General features: G+C 51.4%; 1 protein-coding gene across 4 annotated transcripts in view; it reads left to right on the forward strand.

Annotated features, from left to right (window-relative positions):
- CTIF (cap binding complex dependent translation initiation factor) overlaps positions 1–18663 on the forward strand; it is a 116092-nt gene that overhangs the window by 82051 nt on the left and 15378 nt on the right. For all 4 annotated transcript variants that reach the window (XM_050329934.1, XM_050329935.1, XM_050329936.1 and 1 more), the window contains one exon: positions 13023–13178. In XM_050329934.1, coding sequence (XP_050185891.1) covers positions 13023–13178 — 156 coding nt within the window. The remainder of the gene's footprint in view (positions 1–13022; positions 13179–18663) is intronic.

An 18663-nucleotide genomic window follows, 5' to 3' on the forward strand; every position in this document is an offset into this window, starting at 1 on the left:
TCTTTTTTTTTTATTTTTCTCTTCTTCTGCGTAGTCATCCGGGGCCGAACCCGTGCAAGTGTCAGCATCAGGCAGGAGAGGGAGCCAGGGGAGCGGGCTGGCTGCCTGCCTGCGCCGGCAGGTGAAGGGCAGAGCCGGGCATCACTCAGAGCTGCCCCTGCCGTCACCCCCCACCCGGGTCTGGCCAAGCCGCCGCTGTCTGCCCGTAGTAAGAACGCCGGGCTGTGCCGGGGAGGTTACGGGAGCCGCTGGCAGGCGGGTCCCGTGCGGGCCCGGGGGTTACTGGAGAGCCCTGGATTAAATGTCGAGCTGCCTGCTTTCAACTCGCCGCTTTTCCCCCCGGCGGAACGGCGGCTGCAGGAGCCCTCCGTAGCCTTTCCATGACGCAGGATCGCGGTGGTGCCGGGGCAGCACCTCCTCGGAGGCTGCTGGCCAGAGGAGAGGGGGTTAAAGGAGCGCAGAAAGGGATGTAGCCCAACACCGAGGGGTTTAATGAAGGGGAGGGCAGGAGGGGAAGACAATTTTCCACTGGTAGGATGGAGGGAATGTGGGCAGGAGCTGTGCCCCACAAGCACTAGGTGGTCTCTGAGCTGGGAATAGTTGAGCCAGACCTCAAATTAAACGAGCAGTGAGGTCGTGCTGCATGTCAGCCTGAGCTCAGGGACAGGTTGTGGGGATCACGGCCCTTTTGAGAAGGAGAGTTGCAGCTGGAGGTGGTCACAGGGCCAGTGATGTAGCAGTGAGTGTCACAGGGGGGATGCCAAGGGAGTTGACCCCGCTACCCTGCAGGTCTCTGGGGTCAGGAGTCCATCTGATGCAGCTACAGTCATGGCTCTGCACAAAAAAGTTGTTCAGTTTGGGGTAGCAGTGCATCATGCAGTTGAGAGATTGATGGCAAGCAGGCCTAAGATTCTAAAAAAAAAAAAACCTTTAGAGTGTAAAGATTGGTGTATTTGACTTTAATTCCGTGTCCTGGTAAGGTTTTATATTGCAATGCTCAGGTGTGTTGTGGAAAGTAGCTATTAGCTGTACTCTGTAAATAAAGTTGTGTGTGATTTCTCATGGATCCTTCACACCTTGGAGGGGCCAAGATTTCAGGGCCATTGTGGGGAACCATCCCCTGCTCCAGCACACAGTGTGACCTCAGGGATGGTACCTGTTGTCTGTCATCTCTGCTGGGCAGTGGATGCCCTATATGAGCATCTTCCAGTGGTGGTAGGACTCAGCAAAGGCTCCCCCTTGTCCTGTAGGCTGGTGGTGAGGAATGTCAGGAGCATCCCTGACTGAGCTGCTGCTGCCTGCTAAAAGCACAGCCAAGTTCAGATGGGGGGGCTTAGGGTGGTGGGAGCTGTGCACAGCCTGTGTGTGGGGCTGCAGTGCAGAGCAGAGGCTCTGCTGGGCTCTAGGTGGAGACTGCAGACTGCTCAGCCTGCCTGCATCCTGCCTGCACCCTGCCTGCAGCGCTGGGACAAAGCCAGGCAGCAGTCTACCACTGGGTGGGCTCCTAGCTGCCCCCAGCCATTGCTGGTGGGTGAGGATGCTGGGGGTCCTGCTAGGAGAGGCAGGGTTAAAAAAAAAACCCTGAACTTCAGAGTCCGTTTATGCCTTGACTGAGAGGTGAGGAAAGGCAGGGGGGCTTTCAGTGTTGAGACCCACCCAGCTCAGGCTGACCTGGCATCAGCTCCCACTCTCAGTTTGCTCCTGAAAGGCTCATATCCAACCCCGGGATGTGGGAGCATGTTCCTGCCAGCCCAGGGACTCAGCTGGCCTAAGGCACCCTCCTGACAGACCATCTGCTCCTGCCTGCACCGACACAAATCCGGCTCAGGCTGCTGCAGGCACCCCAAGGTGGGGATTTCAGGATGCTGCAGGGTTGGAAAACCCCTGCTGCCCATACCCATGGCCACCTTGGGATCCCCAGCCCTGGTGTCAGGTGGTTCCCTTTACCTCACCTGAGGACAGGGTTTTTGGAGGCTCAATGGGGACCCTGTGGTGCATCACCCTGACTGGGACCCCTCCTGAAAACCCCCACATCCCCCAGAGGCTTTGACAGGAAATGGAGCATCATCCTTCTGACACAGAAGCACACTGGAGAAGCAGGTGCCAGGGACATCACCTCTGGAGCCAAGGCCAGAGCAGACACATGTGCCAGCATCAGCCCAAGGATGGGGTTTGGGTAGGAGGATATTGGAGAGGGCAGAGCTCTTTTTGCCTCCTGGGAAAGGGGGAAAATGAGATAACTTGTGCTTTGTCCACTCCTGGCATCACTTGGACACAGGCCCGTGACATACAGGGGGTGCTCCTGTGCTCACCAGGAGGAAATCTCTTGGTTTAAGGTTTTCAGGTTTTCTTGGTTTAAGGAATCATAAGAATTTGTACAAGTTTCAGTTGCCAACCAAATGGACCTTATAGCTGTGGTGGCACCCAAAGGGATGGTACTATGTGACCTGCAGCATGGGCACCCTCCTCATCCCCCAGCCAGGCTTAGCCTCAGGGTTTTTTTCACTGGTGGGTATTTTTGTGTGTTGCTCTCTGTCAAAATCTGAGTTTAGAGAATCAATGCTTCCATGAAGTCCGCGTCCCTTTTACCTCCCCTGAGGGGGATCGTTTTGCACAGCCTCATCTCTTCCTGCTGCTGACATTTGAACAAGCAAATCCAAAATGAGGCTTTGGTGGGGTAAGTCCCGGGAGCAGAGGAGCCAGAGGATACTTGGGGTGTGAGGAATGAGGTGTCAGTGAATTGTTTCAAGTCCCTGTCCCGCAGCTTGCCGGGCCTGATACTGATGCAAAACACAGCATCCAAGTCCTGGGGACAGGAGCAAAGAACGTGAGGCTGGATGATGCTGCCCCATCTTGGCACATCCTCTGGTCTCCTCAGCTGTGCTGCCACCCATGGGGTTCCCCCCATGCTCTCTCCCCTCACTGAGCAGCCAAAACCAGTGCTTCCTTTTCCCCTCCTAGTGATAAATTCCTCCACTGTTCTTTCCTCTTTTTCTTTTTTAATAGCTATTGCTCTACATATTTATTCTTTATTAAAGAGGGACTAAGAGGGCATCTCTCACAGCACTGGGAGTCCAAACCCAGCGATAAGGTTGGACAGGTCCTCAAGCAACCTGGTCTAGTGGAAGGTGTCCCTGCCAATCCAGTGGGGTTGGAACAGGATGATCTTTAAGATCCCTTCCAACACCAACTATTCTGGTTCTAGGATAACACTTCCAGTCCAGGAGCAGCAGGAACTGAAAGTGAGGACAATGAGGGTGAAGTGCCCACAAACTAAGGAAATAGTGTTAGGCTGGAAAAACAAAACTTTTCCATTTCTGCTTGGTTAATAAGAGTAAGGTGTGTTTCCTTGCATCTCTTTAGTATTCCAACCCATACCGTTGGTGCTGTTACAGTGATGCTCAAAGTCTGCTGATATGCTGCAAAATGAGTCATGGTAATCATGAGCATCCCTTTAGAGATACAAGGTAGGAAGGGATCAAAGAGATGCAAAACACGGAGGGGTAGAAGGCTTTTGCCAGTTGATGTTGCTTTCTGCAAGTCTTTTCTGTAATCTCAGCTTTCCCAGCATGGACAGGCAATTTCAGGGGCGTTGTAGGGTGCTCCATGCCTACGTGCTTCAAGGGATGAGCAGAAAACATTAATGCATCTTTTACCTCCCTAAAAAAAAAAGAAGACAACAACATTTCTTATAGCAAAAGCTCCCCTGGCTGCATAGAATTTGTAAATGTTAGCCCCCGAGGAAGATTTTTCTGAGCTCCTCTGTGTAAATGACATTTTTTAACAGACTGGTACTTCACCTCCAGGTCTTGATTTTCAGTGGTCTTTTCTTTTCCCCCATCCCAGAGCTGGGTTTCCAGCAAGGGGATCCAGCACCGGTGCCCGATGGCCATCGGATGCCCGGCCATGGTGGTGGGAGGGACATGGTGAAAAGCAGACGGAGGAGATAAGAGGGGTTTTCAGCCTTTTTTGCTTTCCAGCGTGTTTGCTCAGCGATGTTGAGTGCTGGGCCAGAGCCACCACCTCCCTGCAGACTAAACAGTTGCAGTGTTTTCTCCCATGACCGAAAGAATTTAGTAAAGGGTCCCGGTATGAAACTTTACGCGAACTCTGGGTGCCACAAATATCTCTGGCTGGGAGTCTGTTAACTCCTCCAGTTCCTTGATCATCTGTGTGGTTCATTCTCTGGGCAGATGAAAGGGAAGCCCATCCCACAACAAATCTGGCCGGCTGCCTGCCGGACCCCCGTGCTCTCCCACCCACCAAGTTTTTGTGCATCCATCTTTCTGGGTTTTTTGCTTTTTTGTAGAGAAGAGATGCCAAGAATTCTGGCCATAATTGGGCACTGGAGCCCTCAGTTCAGGAAAGACCTGTTATAGTGGGTCCAGGGGAGGATGCTCCAAGGGCTGGAGCACCTCTGCTCTGGAGACAGAGTGGGAGAGCTGAGGTTGTTCACCTGGAGAAGGGAAGGCTCCAGGGAGACCTGAGAGCCCCTTACAAGGCCTAAAGGGCTCCAGGAGAGCTGGAGAGGGACTTGGGACAAGGGATGGAGGCACAGGATGAGAGGGAATGGCTTTTCACTGCCAGAGGGCAGGATTAGATGGGATATTGGGAAGCACTTCTTCCCTGTGAGGATGATGAGCCTCTGTCCCAGGTTGCCCAGAGAAGCTGTGGCTGCCCCTGGATCCCTGCAAGTGTTGAAGGACAGGTTGCATGGGGCTTGGAGCAATCTGGAATAGTGGAAGGTGTCCCTGCCCATGGCAGGGAGTTGGAACGAGATGGTCTTTAGAAGTCCTTTCCAACCCTGGTTCTGTAATGCCTCATACCTCTTGGACCTGTTTGTAACCTCCTCTGTGCACTGATATCCATCCAAAAGTCGTCAGCTTCCCTGCATGGCAGGGTTCAGGGGCTTCCACTTCAGGGGCAGGTTTTGGGGATGGGGAAAGCCCTGGGGGCTTCATTCATCCATTGGTGCTGACTTGAGGAGAGGCAGAGGCCAAGCCTCAGTGCCTTGCACTCCAGAGCCAGCTGAGCAGATTGATGGTCCCAGTCCCATCTCGTGGTGAACACCACCAAGCATGTACTTCCTGGGAAGGTCTCAGCATCCCACAGGAGAAGATTCTGCTGCCAGGCACACAGGAAAATCCCTCCTCGGACTGAGGCAGTGTAAGCTAGGAGTGCCTGTGCAAAAGGGATTAGCTGCCTGCTTTTCCCTGCCTGGTTTCATTCATCCACAGGCAGGCTGACCTTTCAATGGACACAGCCTCTGTTCGAGTGCAGGTGGAATTCCTCCAGCCCTGGTGCCTGGACCAAGCAGCACCTCCTCTTGTATCCCCCTTTCCAAACTTGGCCTGTCCCCACAGATCCCTTGTCACCTCTGCCTTATAAAGAGGACGCACTGCATGTGCAGAGCTTAGAATAAGAATGCATCCTGCTGGCAAAATCCAGCTGGTCCCTCCTGCATCCTCCCGAGCTGCAAGGCCGGGCACACATCTCGAGATGTGGCTTTTGCAAGCAGGATCCATCTGTCAGCCACAATTGGGGTTCCCAGTCATCACCCCAAGTTGGTGTTGGGAGTGGGATGGGCATTTTTTTGGGCCCAAAAGTGACCTCTGAACAGACGTGGGGATGGTGTTGAGGCTCAGACCCTGCCCTGATGCGGAGAAGGGTTTGCAAACTGCCCACCAAACCATCCCCACCCACATAAAGTAGCCTCCTAATATTTTTTTTTCTGGTATTTCTTCAAAGCTTTATGGTTTTACACTGAGGCCCTGCTGTGGTGAACGCAGCCCATGGCCTGAGAGATTTATATATTTTTCAAGAAGCTGGGGTATTGATGCTGCTGCAGATGCTGCGATGAGCTGTGTGTCTTGATCCCCTCTCTTCCCACCACCTCCATGGTAGTGGAGGACAGGATTGCTGGCCTAGGGTTGGGATGCTCTAAGGGACATGGATGCTTTGTCCCAGCAAGGAAATTAATTTGCATTTCCTCGTGGTCCCTTCTCTCCTCTCCAGTCCCTCTCCACAGGAGAGAGAGATCAGCTTCTGGTTCTCAAACACATCATTAGTTCCCTATCTGTGTGTCCTGCAGATTGCAGATCTGTCTGTGTCCCTCTGCTCGCTGTAAGATCCAGCTGAGGCTGGTAATGATGTTTTGCTGTGTCTGGGTTTGTGGGATAACAAGCCTTTAAAGTGGTGATAAACTGCTGTTACCCAGCTGAGCTGACACCCTGGCACGTGTTTGGGAATCCGGAAAGGTGTGAGATAGGAAGGGTGGCAATAAAAATTAAGTGACAAGGAAGACAACTCCGTCACCTGGGTAGCACTGGAGGAGGTGCTGGCAAACACCCAGGGCAAAATGGTGTTTGTTGTTGGTAGTGCACAGACTGTGCTACTGAATTCACCCTCCTGGCCCTCTCAGAGCTTCCACCCAGACAGTCCTCCAGGATCTCTAGCAAATGCGAGGTTACCTGCAACATTTTTGTTTGCACATCCATCATTATGTCCCCACCAGGGTGATTTGAGCCTGAGATAAATCAATAATTAACTGCTTGCACCTCCAAAGCCCCCAGGGACCTCACAGACATCGCTAGCTCAAGCCATGAGACGCCCACACTGGGTGGGTAATTGCTCGCTGATCCCAGATTTGGAACCAGATATAGTGAGGTCGTGGTGAGACCAGGGGGCAGGAGGTTCAAGTGACCACTCGCTTGGTCACCTCAGGGTGTTTGTAGACACAGGATGTGCCCACAGGTCCTGTTGGCTCTGATCATCAGCTGCCTCAGTTACCCAGACCTCGGAATTTAAAATTCATTACATTCTTAATCCTGGGAGTTTGCCTATGCTTTAGAAGAACCCAGAGTTTTCTGACTTATTTTCCCCTTCCTGCCCAAATTCTTCTGAGAGAAATAAGCACTGTTTGTGTCTTTCTGGTGGCTGCTGGATCTTTGACGAGTTGTTCTTGTGGAACTGGAAGAATTCCACATTCCTGGAAGTGTTCGAGGCCAGGTTGGACAGAGCTTGGAGCAACCTGGTCTAGTGGAAAGTGTCCCTGCCCATGGCAGGGAACGGGGACAAGATGAGCCTTAAGGTCCCTTCCAACCCAAACATTCTGTGATTCTGTGAATTGGTCAGTGACATCTAATGTATGGAGGTTGGCTGAGGGGTGGTAGGTGTCCGTGGGGTGGTGGTCACAGTCCTGGTAACCTGGACCTTCACCATGCAAGGCATTTTTGAGACCTCTCTGATTAAAATCGTTCACGGACCTGTGGCCATCATGAAATCAGGCCCACACTGAAGGCCACCAACAGGGTTTCCTGCTCTTCCCAAAATGGCCAAAACACCCCGAGAAGAAGCTGGTGCACGCCGATGTGGTGCAGATCCAGCCTGGAGGAAAGGACGTGATGAAAGTCTGTGGGAGTGAAATTCCTTCGTGGCTGGGTGAAGCCGGGACCTTCGCAAGGCTGGGCACAGGGTGTCATCTGTAATTTAAAAGCTTTATCTGCTTTAAATGTCAATGGCTCCTTTCTTGGGAGTCATGATAATTGCCGTGATTTGCATGTCTCAATCACACGCCCCAGAGCACTTTGCAGAGGGAGATGAGTAAACCATTCCCCTTTGCCGGATGGGAAATCAGGGTACAGTGGTGATGGGAGCAACACAGGGCTGGAAATAAACCTCAGACTCCTGTACTGCTCTTTTCCAGGTCCTGCATGGAAGCTGCAGGCTCAAAGCAGGTTTTCTAGCATCATCTTATAATCATAGAATCATAGAATCAGCCGGGTTGGAAAAGACCTCTGAGATCGTCAAGTGCAACCTTTGATCCACTACCACCATGGTTCCCAGACCATGGCACTCAGTGCCACATCCAGTCTCATCTTCAAAAAACCTCCAGGGGCGGAGAATCCACCACCTCCCTGGGCAGCCCATCCCAATGCCTCTGCTTTGTCCTGTTGTCTGTACTGGCAGTGTGGGAGGGAATGGCGTGTTGGGATCTCAGTGTGGTTCTGTCCCTGGGTCAGACAGAGAGGCCTGGAGTGTTGCTGCAGGAGGATGAAGGGAGAGAAGAGCCCGTGGAAGAGTTGATGGTCCCACCATGTCCCACCATCTCCAGCAAAGGAGGTTGTGTAGTGGTGTCCGTGGAGTGAAATATTCCCAGTGAAGCTCTGAGTGGTACAGAGGAGCTCGTTGAGACCCTGACCATCCATGGGCAGAGCTGTCACAGGTTCCTTCATCACCTCCTGAGCTTCTTCTGAATGCCAGTGCTACAAACTACTCATCTCACTGGGTTATACTCCTCAGAAAGCAAAGCTACACTCCAGAATCTCCTTCTGGCCAGGACCCAAACACAAGTAGAATTTGAATTATAAGCAAGGAGCAATGCAGTGATGTTAACTGTGCAGAATATCTCTTATGGAGTCTAGGAAGGTCTGGGGAGGGAGTGGGTGGAGGGTGTGCTTCTCCAGAACAGCAGCAAAGGATGTCTCAACCTCTACCCAGCATCACCCTCCTCCAGCCCATTTGATTTGTCTCAGACCCCTTCCAAAGAGCCATTTAGGGCTTTTGCAACACATTGCCAGTAAGATCAACTATTTAGCACAGCCTCTCTCAGCTTTTTATATAGCTCCTAGCACGGATATCTAAGCATTATATATTTCTTTTTGTGCAGTATTTCTGACTCAGTATTTCCTGCCTCCTTGACAATGACTGAGTAAACAGCAGAGCTGCCAGAGGAAGAGCCCTGTGTTTACAGAGCAACAAGCCCAAATGTGTCTTTTTTTTTTCCATCAGAAGGTGGCGATGCTTAAATTAACCCTCATTTTTATCCCGCACTAAACTTTTGCCCTCGGTTGCTGCTGACAGAGTCAGCCATGAGTCGGTGGGCCCAGATCTGGGGAAAAGTTATTTGGAACTCGTCTTAAAAAAAGTGTGGCAAACTCCCAAGGGATGAGTTTTCAGCTGCAGCTGTCTGGGCTGGAGCGCGGGCTTAGATCTGATGGCAAAATGCTGCTTCTCATCCCACTTTGCTGCCCACCAAAAATGTTAGAGGATGGATCTACCTCCTCTCCCATGGAGTGGCCATTCCTCTTGGCTCTTCTAGCTTGGTCCTAGGGTTGGGGAGGTCTCAGGGGCCAGAAAAGGATAGTGTTGCATGCCCTGCACCTGCACTGGGATGAGGAGTGGGCTCTCACTGGGGTGCAAGAGTGGAGATGCCCAAGATAAAGGCATTTTGAATTTCCATTGCTGGCAGGAACTTCAGCCAAGCTTACAAAGGGTCCAATAAGGGATGTCAGAAGATGGGCTGAACCACAGGCCATCTCTGTGATGTGTGAATACAGGCCACCCTCATCTACCCATCACATATGGTGAGGCCCAACATGAGGAACATGCTCAGCCTTCAGGTTTATGCTCCAAACTTGTCCTGTATGAGACCTCTTTAGAGGTCCCCTGGGCATCCTCCCACTTGACACATGGTTTCCCCATGAATTCTTCTCCCAAACCGGGCAGAGAGGGGAGGTCAACTCTGCTACCTGGTATAAATACATTTTATTTTAAACTATAGGCACTGAATGAAGGTCATCCAGTAAACACACCCAGATTATCTACAGGCCAGAGCACCCCCAAATTAGTAATACAATTCGTGTTTAAAAATACAGCCAAACTGATGAAAGATAATTTGCTTGCTGCCCTGACATCACCACCTAGGCATGGGGCAAGCCAATCCACAGGTTATTTTTATATAACTCCGTGAGGCATTTCCAGAGCAAATAAAGTTCACTGGGCAGGGCAGTGACCCGGCAGTCTGGTTTCAGAGCTTTTCAGCCCCCTCAAGGCTTGTCACTTGGCGTGTGGAGGTCTGCAGGTCAGGGCAGGGCTTCATCGGAAGTGCCCCGGGCACGCAGGACACACATGGGGGTTGTTCCCTGATGAGCCACTCTTCCCTGCTGGCCAGCTCCTCACCTTTCCCTGTGGTTGCTCTGGCTCATCCCTTTTGGTTGCACACCCTTTGGTCCCCATGTTCTCCACAGGTCTCAGGTCCTGCTGGCAGCACGGCTGGCCTGCAGCCAGGTGAATTCCACGTGTAAAATCCACAGATCAAACAACCTAGAAGGTCTCCTCAAACACGGACACCCCAAGGGAGGTGGGACACCTCTGCATGGGTGGCATTCAGGTTGGCTTGCCCACCTGTACACGCTGTGGTAGTGGTCAGACCTGCTGTCTGGAAGCCAAATTTAAGGACAGAGCTCCCTGGACCACCCTCCTCGTGCACCCCTCATACCAGAGCTGAAGCAGATGGGTGTGTCAGGATGCTTTGGGATAGCCCTGGTGCTGCAAGTCCAGCTGCCATGGAGGTTCCTTGCCAAGCCCAGCTCTGGCCTGTAGGCAGGTGTGGTCTAGAAAACCTCTAGGAAGGTTCTTTTCCTACTTTTGCAGAGCGCATGCAAATCATCTCCTTTTGCAAAATTTGGCCCAACCTGAGTCTGCAGGTGGAGCAAAATTACTCCCACTGCGGCATCACATTCTGGGTGAAAGTGATCTTGGTGACTCCTGCGTCCATCCCACATTCCATCCCCCTCTCCCATCCTTCATGGGGGTCCGTCAATGTCTGCACAAGCTTTTTTGTGACTGAAGGAGACGGGGGACCCCAGTCCCTTTTCTTTTACAAGGGTCTTCTTCAGCTGCAAAGCTGGGGGCAGTGTCCCTGCTGAGTGGCATCACACACAGGCTGCCACAGCATAAACAAAAAAAAAGAGGGTGATGAGTGGTGACTTCCCTTCTTGCCTGGCTCACATCCCAGGCCTGATGAGTTTGGTTTGGTTTGCTGGTTGTTTTATGGAATTTTTAGGGGGTTGGTTGGTTTGATTGTTTGGGGTTTTTTTACAGAAAATATTTTTTAATGAGAAAATGTTGAAGAGTCAGTTTTCTCTCTTGCAAGGTCGCAGAGCAGGGCACTGTGTTTGAAGTAGAAACAGGAAGGGGGAGAATTTCCTGCAGTGGTTTTTATTCTTTCCCAATAATCCAGGACCACAGACCCCATGCAGTTATCCCAAGCTGCTAGGAATTTCCCAGCATGCCCCAAGGATCCCAAAATACAGTGCAGCTCCCCAGGTACATCAGTGTGGACTTTCCCAGGCAGAACAGGGAGTGTTGGGGGGCAGGATGGGTTGGGGGCTGGAGGTGGGTGGGATGCTGCATGAGATGCAGGAGACAGTGCCGAGGGACAGAGAGGTCTCAGGGTATCAAGGAAATGCTTTGGGGTTCAAAGGGAGCTTTTTCCCTCCACTCTGTGGGTGGACAAGGCAGACAAGGGGCATGGGATGCTCTCACTTGCTTTTTTAATTTCTCAGTAATTCAGAACATCATTTCTCTTTGACTTTTTTCGCATTAAAATTCAAGTGAAAGCTCCAAAATGAGTAATTTGGTAACTCTGGGATGATAACTTGAGCTGGCAAATAACTCCTCCATCACTGCCCAGGGACTGGCTGGATAATGAAAGGATGAACTCTGTAAACTCCCCCAGAGAGTCTGGGAAGACCCAACAGGATTTGGCTGCAGGTTGACGCTGGAGTCGCAGACACAGTTGGGCAACTCACTTATGGAAATGGGTGTAGAGAGAAATTAGTCATCACTGTTTGGTTAATAAGTGCCTTGGTTATTTTACAAGTCTTTTTCCTGCATATGCAAATACATATTTTATTTTTCCTTTTGTAATGAAACATATAAATAGCTCCTGCCTTGGATTTTCTGTGCATGCAGTTGTGTCATGAAAATAATCATTGTGCTTTTGCCTGGCTTTCTTTAGTAGCTTCTTCACTTAGCTTTGTTCTAAATGAAAGATCTCCTGTGCCTTGTCCAGGGCACGAGGGCAAACTTCGGTGTGGTGGCTTTTACATCTCCCTGGCTTTGCAGAGAGCAGCCAAAAGGCCCTTTGTCTCAGGCAGGAGGAACAAACTCAGATGAAAAAGATAGGGGACAATTTATTTAGCTGCTGGATTTCAAATGTTGTGCAACCCACCCTGGGAACACACGGTGTGGAGAACGAACTTGTCCTCTGCTTTCATAGTCCCCTGCTCAGTGTCTACTGATTTTTAGTGCCAGGGAAAGGTCACTATGGAGACAGACAAGCAAAGTCACTTGGGATGTCATGCAAGAAGCTCTGCAGCATCACTTAGAGCCCAGGGAAACCTCCTTGACTCTGAGCACGGTGCACTCCCTTGTGCCATCCTCAAGAAAGGTTTTTATTTGCTTTTCTGTGTTGTCCCGTGCTCCTTGCCACACACTCCCAACACAAACATCCCTTGTCGCATCCTGCCTTTGGACAAACCCCCGGTTTTCTCCCTAGCTGGAGGACTGATGGGGAGGCATCTATCCCCCTGCATGCTTCCTCCTGATGTTGATCCATAAATCACGTCACTGGGATAATCCTTAGTCATAGCAACCATCAGCTCAGGAGCAGGGTGACCTTTTAATGCCAAGCCCAGGCTGCCCTGATCTTCTGGTCGGGCAGGGAGCCAGTCTCTGCCATTATTTTGTGAGACACCATCGAGCAGCCGGACCATTAGGATGTTCCTGGCCAGACACTGAGTCTGCTGAAGATATTGGAATGAATGGGCTGTGTAGGTCCACCTGGACCACCGAGCCCTGCACGGCCACCAGCATTTCCCCTGCATTTTATTTAAGGTCTTGGCTGTGCATACAGAAAAGAGTCCCTGTGTCTGTCCTAGAGGGACAGCAGGGCACAGGGGACGCCGTCTCTAGTGCAAGCCATGGCAGTTATTGCAGGAGCTGGTGATATTTCTACAGTACCTGCCTTCTGGAGGCTTTGCTGTGTTGAAACCCCAGCCACTCCGCGTGCGTTGAGTAATCTCCCCACTGTTACTAAAGAGTCAGTCAGTCTGTCTTCCTCCCCCACACCCCGAGTTTCAATTTCCTCCTAATTCTCTCTCTGGGCAGCCGTTGCCTCTCCGTGGCGATGCGGTTTTGCTGATGCCACCTCCTGTCTCTTTCCCCCCCCCTTGCAGAAGGATTTCACCATGCGGGAGGAGCTGCAGCAGCGGGACGTGGAGCGCTGGCTGGGCTTCATCACCTTCCTCTGCGAAGTCTTCGGGACCATGAGGAGCAGCACTGGAGAGCCCTTTCGAGTCCTGGTCTGCCCCATCTACACCTGCCTCAGGGAGGTAAATAAATGCCTTCTGAGTTCGTCCTTTTCCACCCAGCTGTTGGGTCGCAGTGTGGAGATGTCCCTGGTTCGTAGTGGAAAGGCTGTGGCTGCCCCATCCCTGGAAGTGTTCAAGGGCAGATTGGACTGAGCAACCTGGTCTAGTGGGAGAAGTCCCTGCCCATGGCAGGGGTTTGGATCAAGATGATCCTTAAAATCCTTTTAAACCCGAACCATTCTAGGATCCCATGTTTGCTTTATGATTCCTAGAGATTTTTGCCTTGACAGCGTTCAACACTTCTCACCTCAAAGGTACCTACGTCTGCAGGGGTGCTTGGCTCTTCCTGCCTGTTGTGTTTCTGATCTTTAAAGCACAATAATTAAAGCACATGCTCCCTTTGTCCATGGGTTTGCAAAGACCAACAGCTGGGGTGGCAAACCCAACGTTTGAGTTTGCAAACCCCAATGTTGTGAAAATCCCCACCTCCCCACCTAAGCGGCTTAAAAAGCTTCTTAAAGCAGGTGAAGCCACCTGAATGGATGAGACACACTCATGAGGGGAAGGAAAGAGGGAGAGAAATTAAGTCCCTTATGCCCTTACTCTCCACATAGTGCAGAAGAAACCCAGCCCTGTCAGCAGCGCTGGGGGAATTTCAGACCCTGAGGTCCTGATGAGCTCAGGTCAGACCCTGAGCTTCCCCATGGCTCAGGGTAGTGGTAGAAACCTCAGTGAGTATGTACAGAAGAGACAACTTGAGCGTTAATGTTCAGTAGAGGAGGAGAGGGCTTCCCCCCATACTGTTTTAAAGATGGTTTTGTCTCCTGCTGCTGCCTGTAGAAGGCTTTCTCAGAAAAACCCGCCTCGTTCCCCAGGGTTGGAGCTGTGAATCTCAAATTGTCAGTGGCTTCTGTCAGGCCATAAATAACTTGCTGTAAAATAAGTTCTCCACTAGACCCCGGGCAAGGGGAGGATAAAGAAAGTGCTGGTGATGACTTTTTTACGCGCATGGGAAGTTTTCTCTGAATGCAAACACGCCATAAACGTTTTTGTCTTGGTGGTAATATTGTGGGTAGGGTTCACAGATGGTGACTGTAGCTGCGAGGAGGAGCGCAGCCATCGTGATGAGGCACGCATATCCAGAGGAGGAGGTGGGACAGGGACACTAAGAATAGCCAAACTTCCCCAATATCTCTGCCCACAGAGGCATGTGTCACCTTACGGGGAAGATCTTGACGTCTAGCAAAGTCCCTGTTTCCCTCCGCTTCCCATCATAATGGTGACACAACCCAGCCCTGACTCCGCCAGGATTTTTTCCCTGCACAATCCTGTCTGCCCTCTTGTCACCTTTCTGGTATGTGGGGACATGGTGGTGATCTAGAGGTGAGCAGAGGGGTATGAATTTCATGTATCAGGGATATTTTTTGCTACAGGGCAGCTCCATAATAAGACTTTACTAATTATATCAACATGTCATGCATAAATTTGCACTTAAAAATACATCTCTGTTCCTTAGCAGGACAGGTCTGTCCCTGTGGTGTTGTTTTCTCAGAGAAGATGACTTTCTTAGAGGACCTTTAATAACAAGATGATCTTTAAGGTCCTTTCCAACCCAAGCCATTCTGTGATTCTAAGAGGACTCGTAGCTCAGCTGACATGGGTGAGCCTGACTCTCCCAGCTCTCCTGCCCCAAATTGGTTGATCTGTGACTGCTCACTCTGCAGTGCTCTGATCTTTACTCGTGCTATTCCTCTTCCATGGCTCTTGCCACTGTTTTTTTTGATGCTGTCAGCTAATCCTGGTGCACAGGGGCAGCCCAGGGGAACAGGATCACCTATTTATCAGCAGTGATAGGTGCCAGGCTCCAGGATGGTTGCCAGAACCAAAGCCAGGCTGTAGATGCAGCCGAGGAGGTGGTGGGCTCTTCCAGCTGCACCCGGGAGAGGAAAGGGACATCTGCATAGTCCAGCCCTTGTGGGTGCTCCATGAAAGTGTGGAAAGTCCCTAGTTGTGCAAAGTGCTCATCCCTTGGTGAGCTCCATGAACCACATGGGCTGTGTGCCAAGGGAGGAAGGGATGTCGCCATGGCCTGTAAGATCTGGGACCTCCAGGTGCCTTGAGGTGGATTCACAAGGTGTAGTAGCACTCACTGTGGGTATTTTCTCCTTCTGCTGATCAGCACATACATCCCCAAGTACAGTCTCAGCCCCTCACTGACTCCTTCCCCTTTGGGCATCCCCCAGCAAGCCCTCTCTGTGCTGCCCACAATCCTGCACAGCTCCCTCTGCCTTCATCCACCCATCCTTTGACCATAAATCATTAGCAGAGGCAAGATAACATCAATCCCTCTGCCTGTCCTTTCAGCTTCTCTTGCTTTTTAGTTTCTTTTTTTTTTTTTTTTTCCTTTTTCCCTTTTCCTTTATAGCTCTGGCAGACCCAGCCAAAGGTCAGTGAGGGAGTGAGCAAGAGGAAGGGGAAAGTTGCCTGATGACTGAGGCAGGAATGTCTCTTCCCTTGTCCCTGCAAAGCTTCCTCTCTCCATCTCCTTTCCTCTCCCCCCGAGTAAAAGTTCATTAGCACCATCATTAGCTGGGAGGGAGGGAGTGAGGGATGGCAGTGAGGACATCATGCAGGGTGAGGAGGAGCTGGGGACGTGGTTGGGGCATTGGGTGACAACACTGGTGCTATTTATTGAGTGATATAGATGGGTTAATTTTGCAGGCTGAAAAAGATCAAGAAAAAAATCAAAAGAGAAGTTCATTTGGAGTGAGGCTGGAGTGATAAATGCTGGGGTTTGCTGGTTAATGGGACCAGTGCTTGTCACTGTCCTCGGGGAAGCAGGCAGATCACTGTGTTTGGTGTCTGACACGGGAATGGGTGACTGATAACAGCAAAATAAATTTGGGTCAGAGCTGCCACCTCACCCAGGCAGTGTTTTGGAAGCCAAGGGAGTGGCTGTGCCCCTTGATACCAACATGGTCCACAGGAAGCCCCCACCCCAGGGGTCTCTTCTGTATCCTCCTTGTCACCCATCACTGCAACTGCCTGCTGGAAAACAGGGTGGGGGGAGAAGGAAGGGTCTGCCACCACATCCAACACTGTGACTGCATCTCCCGGGAGCTCAATCCCCAAAGAATGAAAAAGTTTAATTTCCAGAGCTATTCTGAGGGTTTGGGGTGAGGTTTGTACAGGTGGAGAGTGTCTTCCCAGCAACGTCTGATGGGGTCAGAATTGGGATTTTAGGCAAAGAGGTGGTTTACCTCTTTGGGAAGTAAAAGGTGGGTCCATCCAAATGGTTTGATGGAACACAGTGAATTTGAGTGATGGTTTGGATCAAAACATGTTTTTATGCTTGGAACAGTGCGTATTTTAGGTTGGAGAAGGGAAATGAATCCCCAAGGTCAGCCCAAAGATCAGAGTTGGAGACAATTGGGGAAAGGAGGAGATTCCTTTGCAGATGAGAACAAGAGGACTATAGCAGCCATCAAATCTGGGAAGCCTGTGAAAAGAATAACAAAACAGAGATGTTAAATAGAAATAAAAGAGCTTTCCTCCTATTCTTCCCTCAGAGCTTCGGGGAATCGAGGGTGAGCTGGGAGAGGGCATTGTTCCTGGGATAAAGGCTTTCCCAGGGAACGGTGGTGCTGCAGCCAGGGCACTCAGGGCACTGTGGGCCTGGCCCTTGCCTGCTTCCCAACCTGGCTCTTTTCCCTTGGGACCAGTGGTGGCATCTTCCAGGAAGATATTCCTCCATGGGTCTTTTATCTGTCTGGACAAAAACAGATTTAGCAGTTTTAGGAAGTTGTCCTGGCTCCTGTGCATGTCTCAGCAAGAGGGGAGTTTCACTGTCTCCTCCCAGCTCTCCTATAGCCCTCTCTGCTCCTGCCTCACTTTATTTCACAAAACCACTCTCAATTTGTCCCTGTACATCTCATTCTGCCCTTCCAGGATGGTGAGGAGTGAACATGCTGACATCCTTGCTGTCCCAAAGCCTCTGCCCCATGTCCAAACCCTGAGGGCCACGTTCAGCCCTGCTCCAACAATGCTTCACATTGCGTGTCCCCCAAAACCAACTAAAACCAGGAGAACAACCAAGGGACCTTAGTTCTTGCAGACTGGCCATATTTCTTCTTTTCCATGGCCTTTGGCAGAGGCAGCAAAATGTAGAAAATGGGTTAAGACAAGGGAGCAGCAAATGTCAGTCGAACGATCAGAGCCCTGTGCGTGGTGCAAGAAGTGCCCCGTGGCTACTGAAGATGTAGAGATAGTAAATAACATTGCTTGCCATCTATTGTTCACTGATTGTCACCACTTTTGCCTCCCCCTAGCTCTTTCCTAAGCAGGGTTGGAGCTGGCTGTTCTTCGTCCAGCTCTGTGCTGCCGTGGCTATGTGTGTATCAGCAGGGTGGGCATGGGCCACCCCAGATCAGTGACCTCCCTGATTCATCCCTCAGTGCTGCTGGGGAGGAGGAGAATTAGCACTGGATCCTGGGAGACCCAGCCCAGTTCTTGGTGATAGCTGAAGTCTGCAGGGAAAGAGGGCTCGCAGCCAGTGTGGAGCCACAGCCGTGCTCTGCAGGAGCCGGGACAAATGAGTGATGTTGGGAGGTTTGGCTCCTCTTGTGTCTCAGTCTCATCCTCAGTGGATGTTGATGGGACACTGACTCAGGAGGTGCCTCTGGGGCTGGGAGCTGCCACCTTCCTGCCAGCCCCCTGCCAGGGGCAGCCACTTCCAGCCAAGGTGGTTGGTGCTGGGTGCTGCTTTGGGTGCATTTGTTTATTTTTATGACGCCATTTAGCAGCCAGACCTGGCTTTACAGCCAGGTAACCTGAGCAGTTGCCTATGGCAACAAAGCGAGGAGGTGGAAAAACTGGCTTGGGGGACTTAAGCTCAAGGGGATGCCGGGTGGCAATGCCCCTGTGGTCCCCTCAGGGCACCTCTCTGGCTGGTGTCCCACAGGCAGGCAACAATAGGGTGGGTTCTGCCTGCTCTCACCTCCCATAATAATCCTATCCCACCCCCTGCCCATGTCCCTGTGCTCTAGTCCTGCACCAGCCCAATTTATTGTTGAATGTTTAAGTTTTCTCTTGACACTTTTCTCCACCCCACTGAGATGCCTCTGGGTGGCAGCTCCTTCAGCACACTCAGGACATCGCCAAATCTCAAAATCCCCAACTCCCAAATCTCCAAACTTCACAAGACAGTGCTCCTCACCTCCTCCATGCCATGGATAAGGATGCTAAATAGGGCAGGTCCCAGGATAGCGCCTCAGTACTGCTCATCCCTGGCCCTCAGACAGAGTTGGGTTGCAATCCAATAGCTACAACCCTCTGAGCCCATCTTTTTTACCCATCCTGTTGTCCACCCGTGATGTCATCTCTGGGATATAAGGGGATCGGACATCAGGGGTGACAGGAAGCAGCCTTGCTGTGGCACCATCCCCCTCTCAGCCCCCACAGGTCCATCGGCCAGGGCTGTTGGGGCAGGTTCAGGGCAAACCCCAGG

Source organism: Myiozetetes cayanensis, unplaced genomic scaffold (genome assembly GCF_022539395.1).
Source record: "Myiozetetes cayanensis isolate MyiCay16 unplaced genomic scaffold, myiCay2020 scf4, whole genome shotgun sequence".
NCBI lineage: Eukaryota > Metazoa > Chordata > Aves > Passeriformes > Tyrannidae > Myiozetetes > Myiozetetes cayanensis.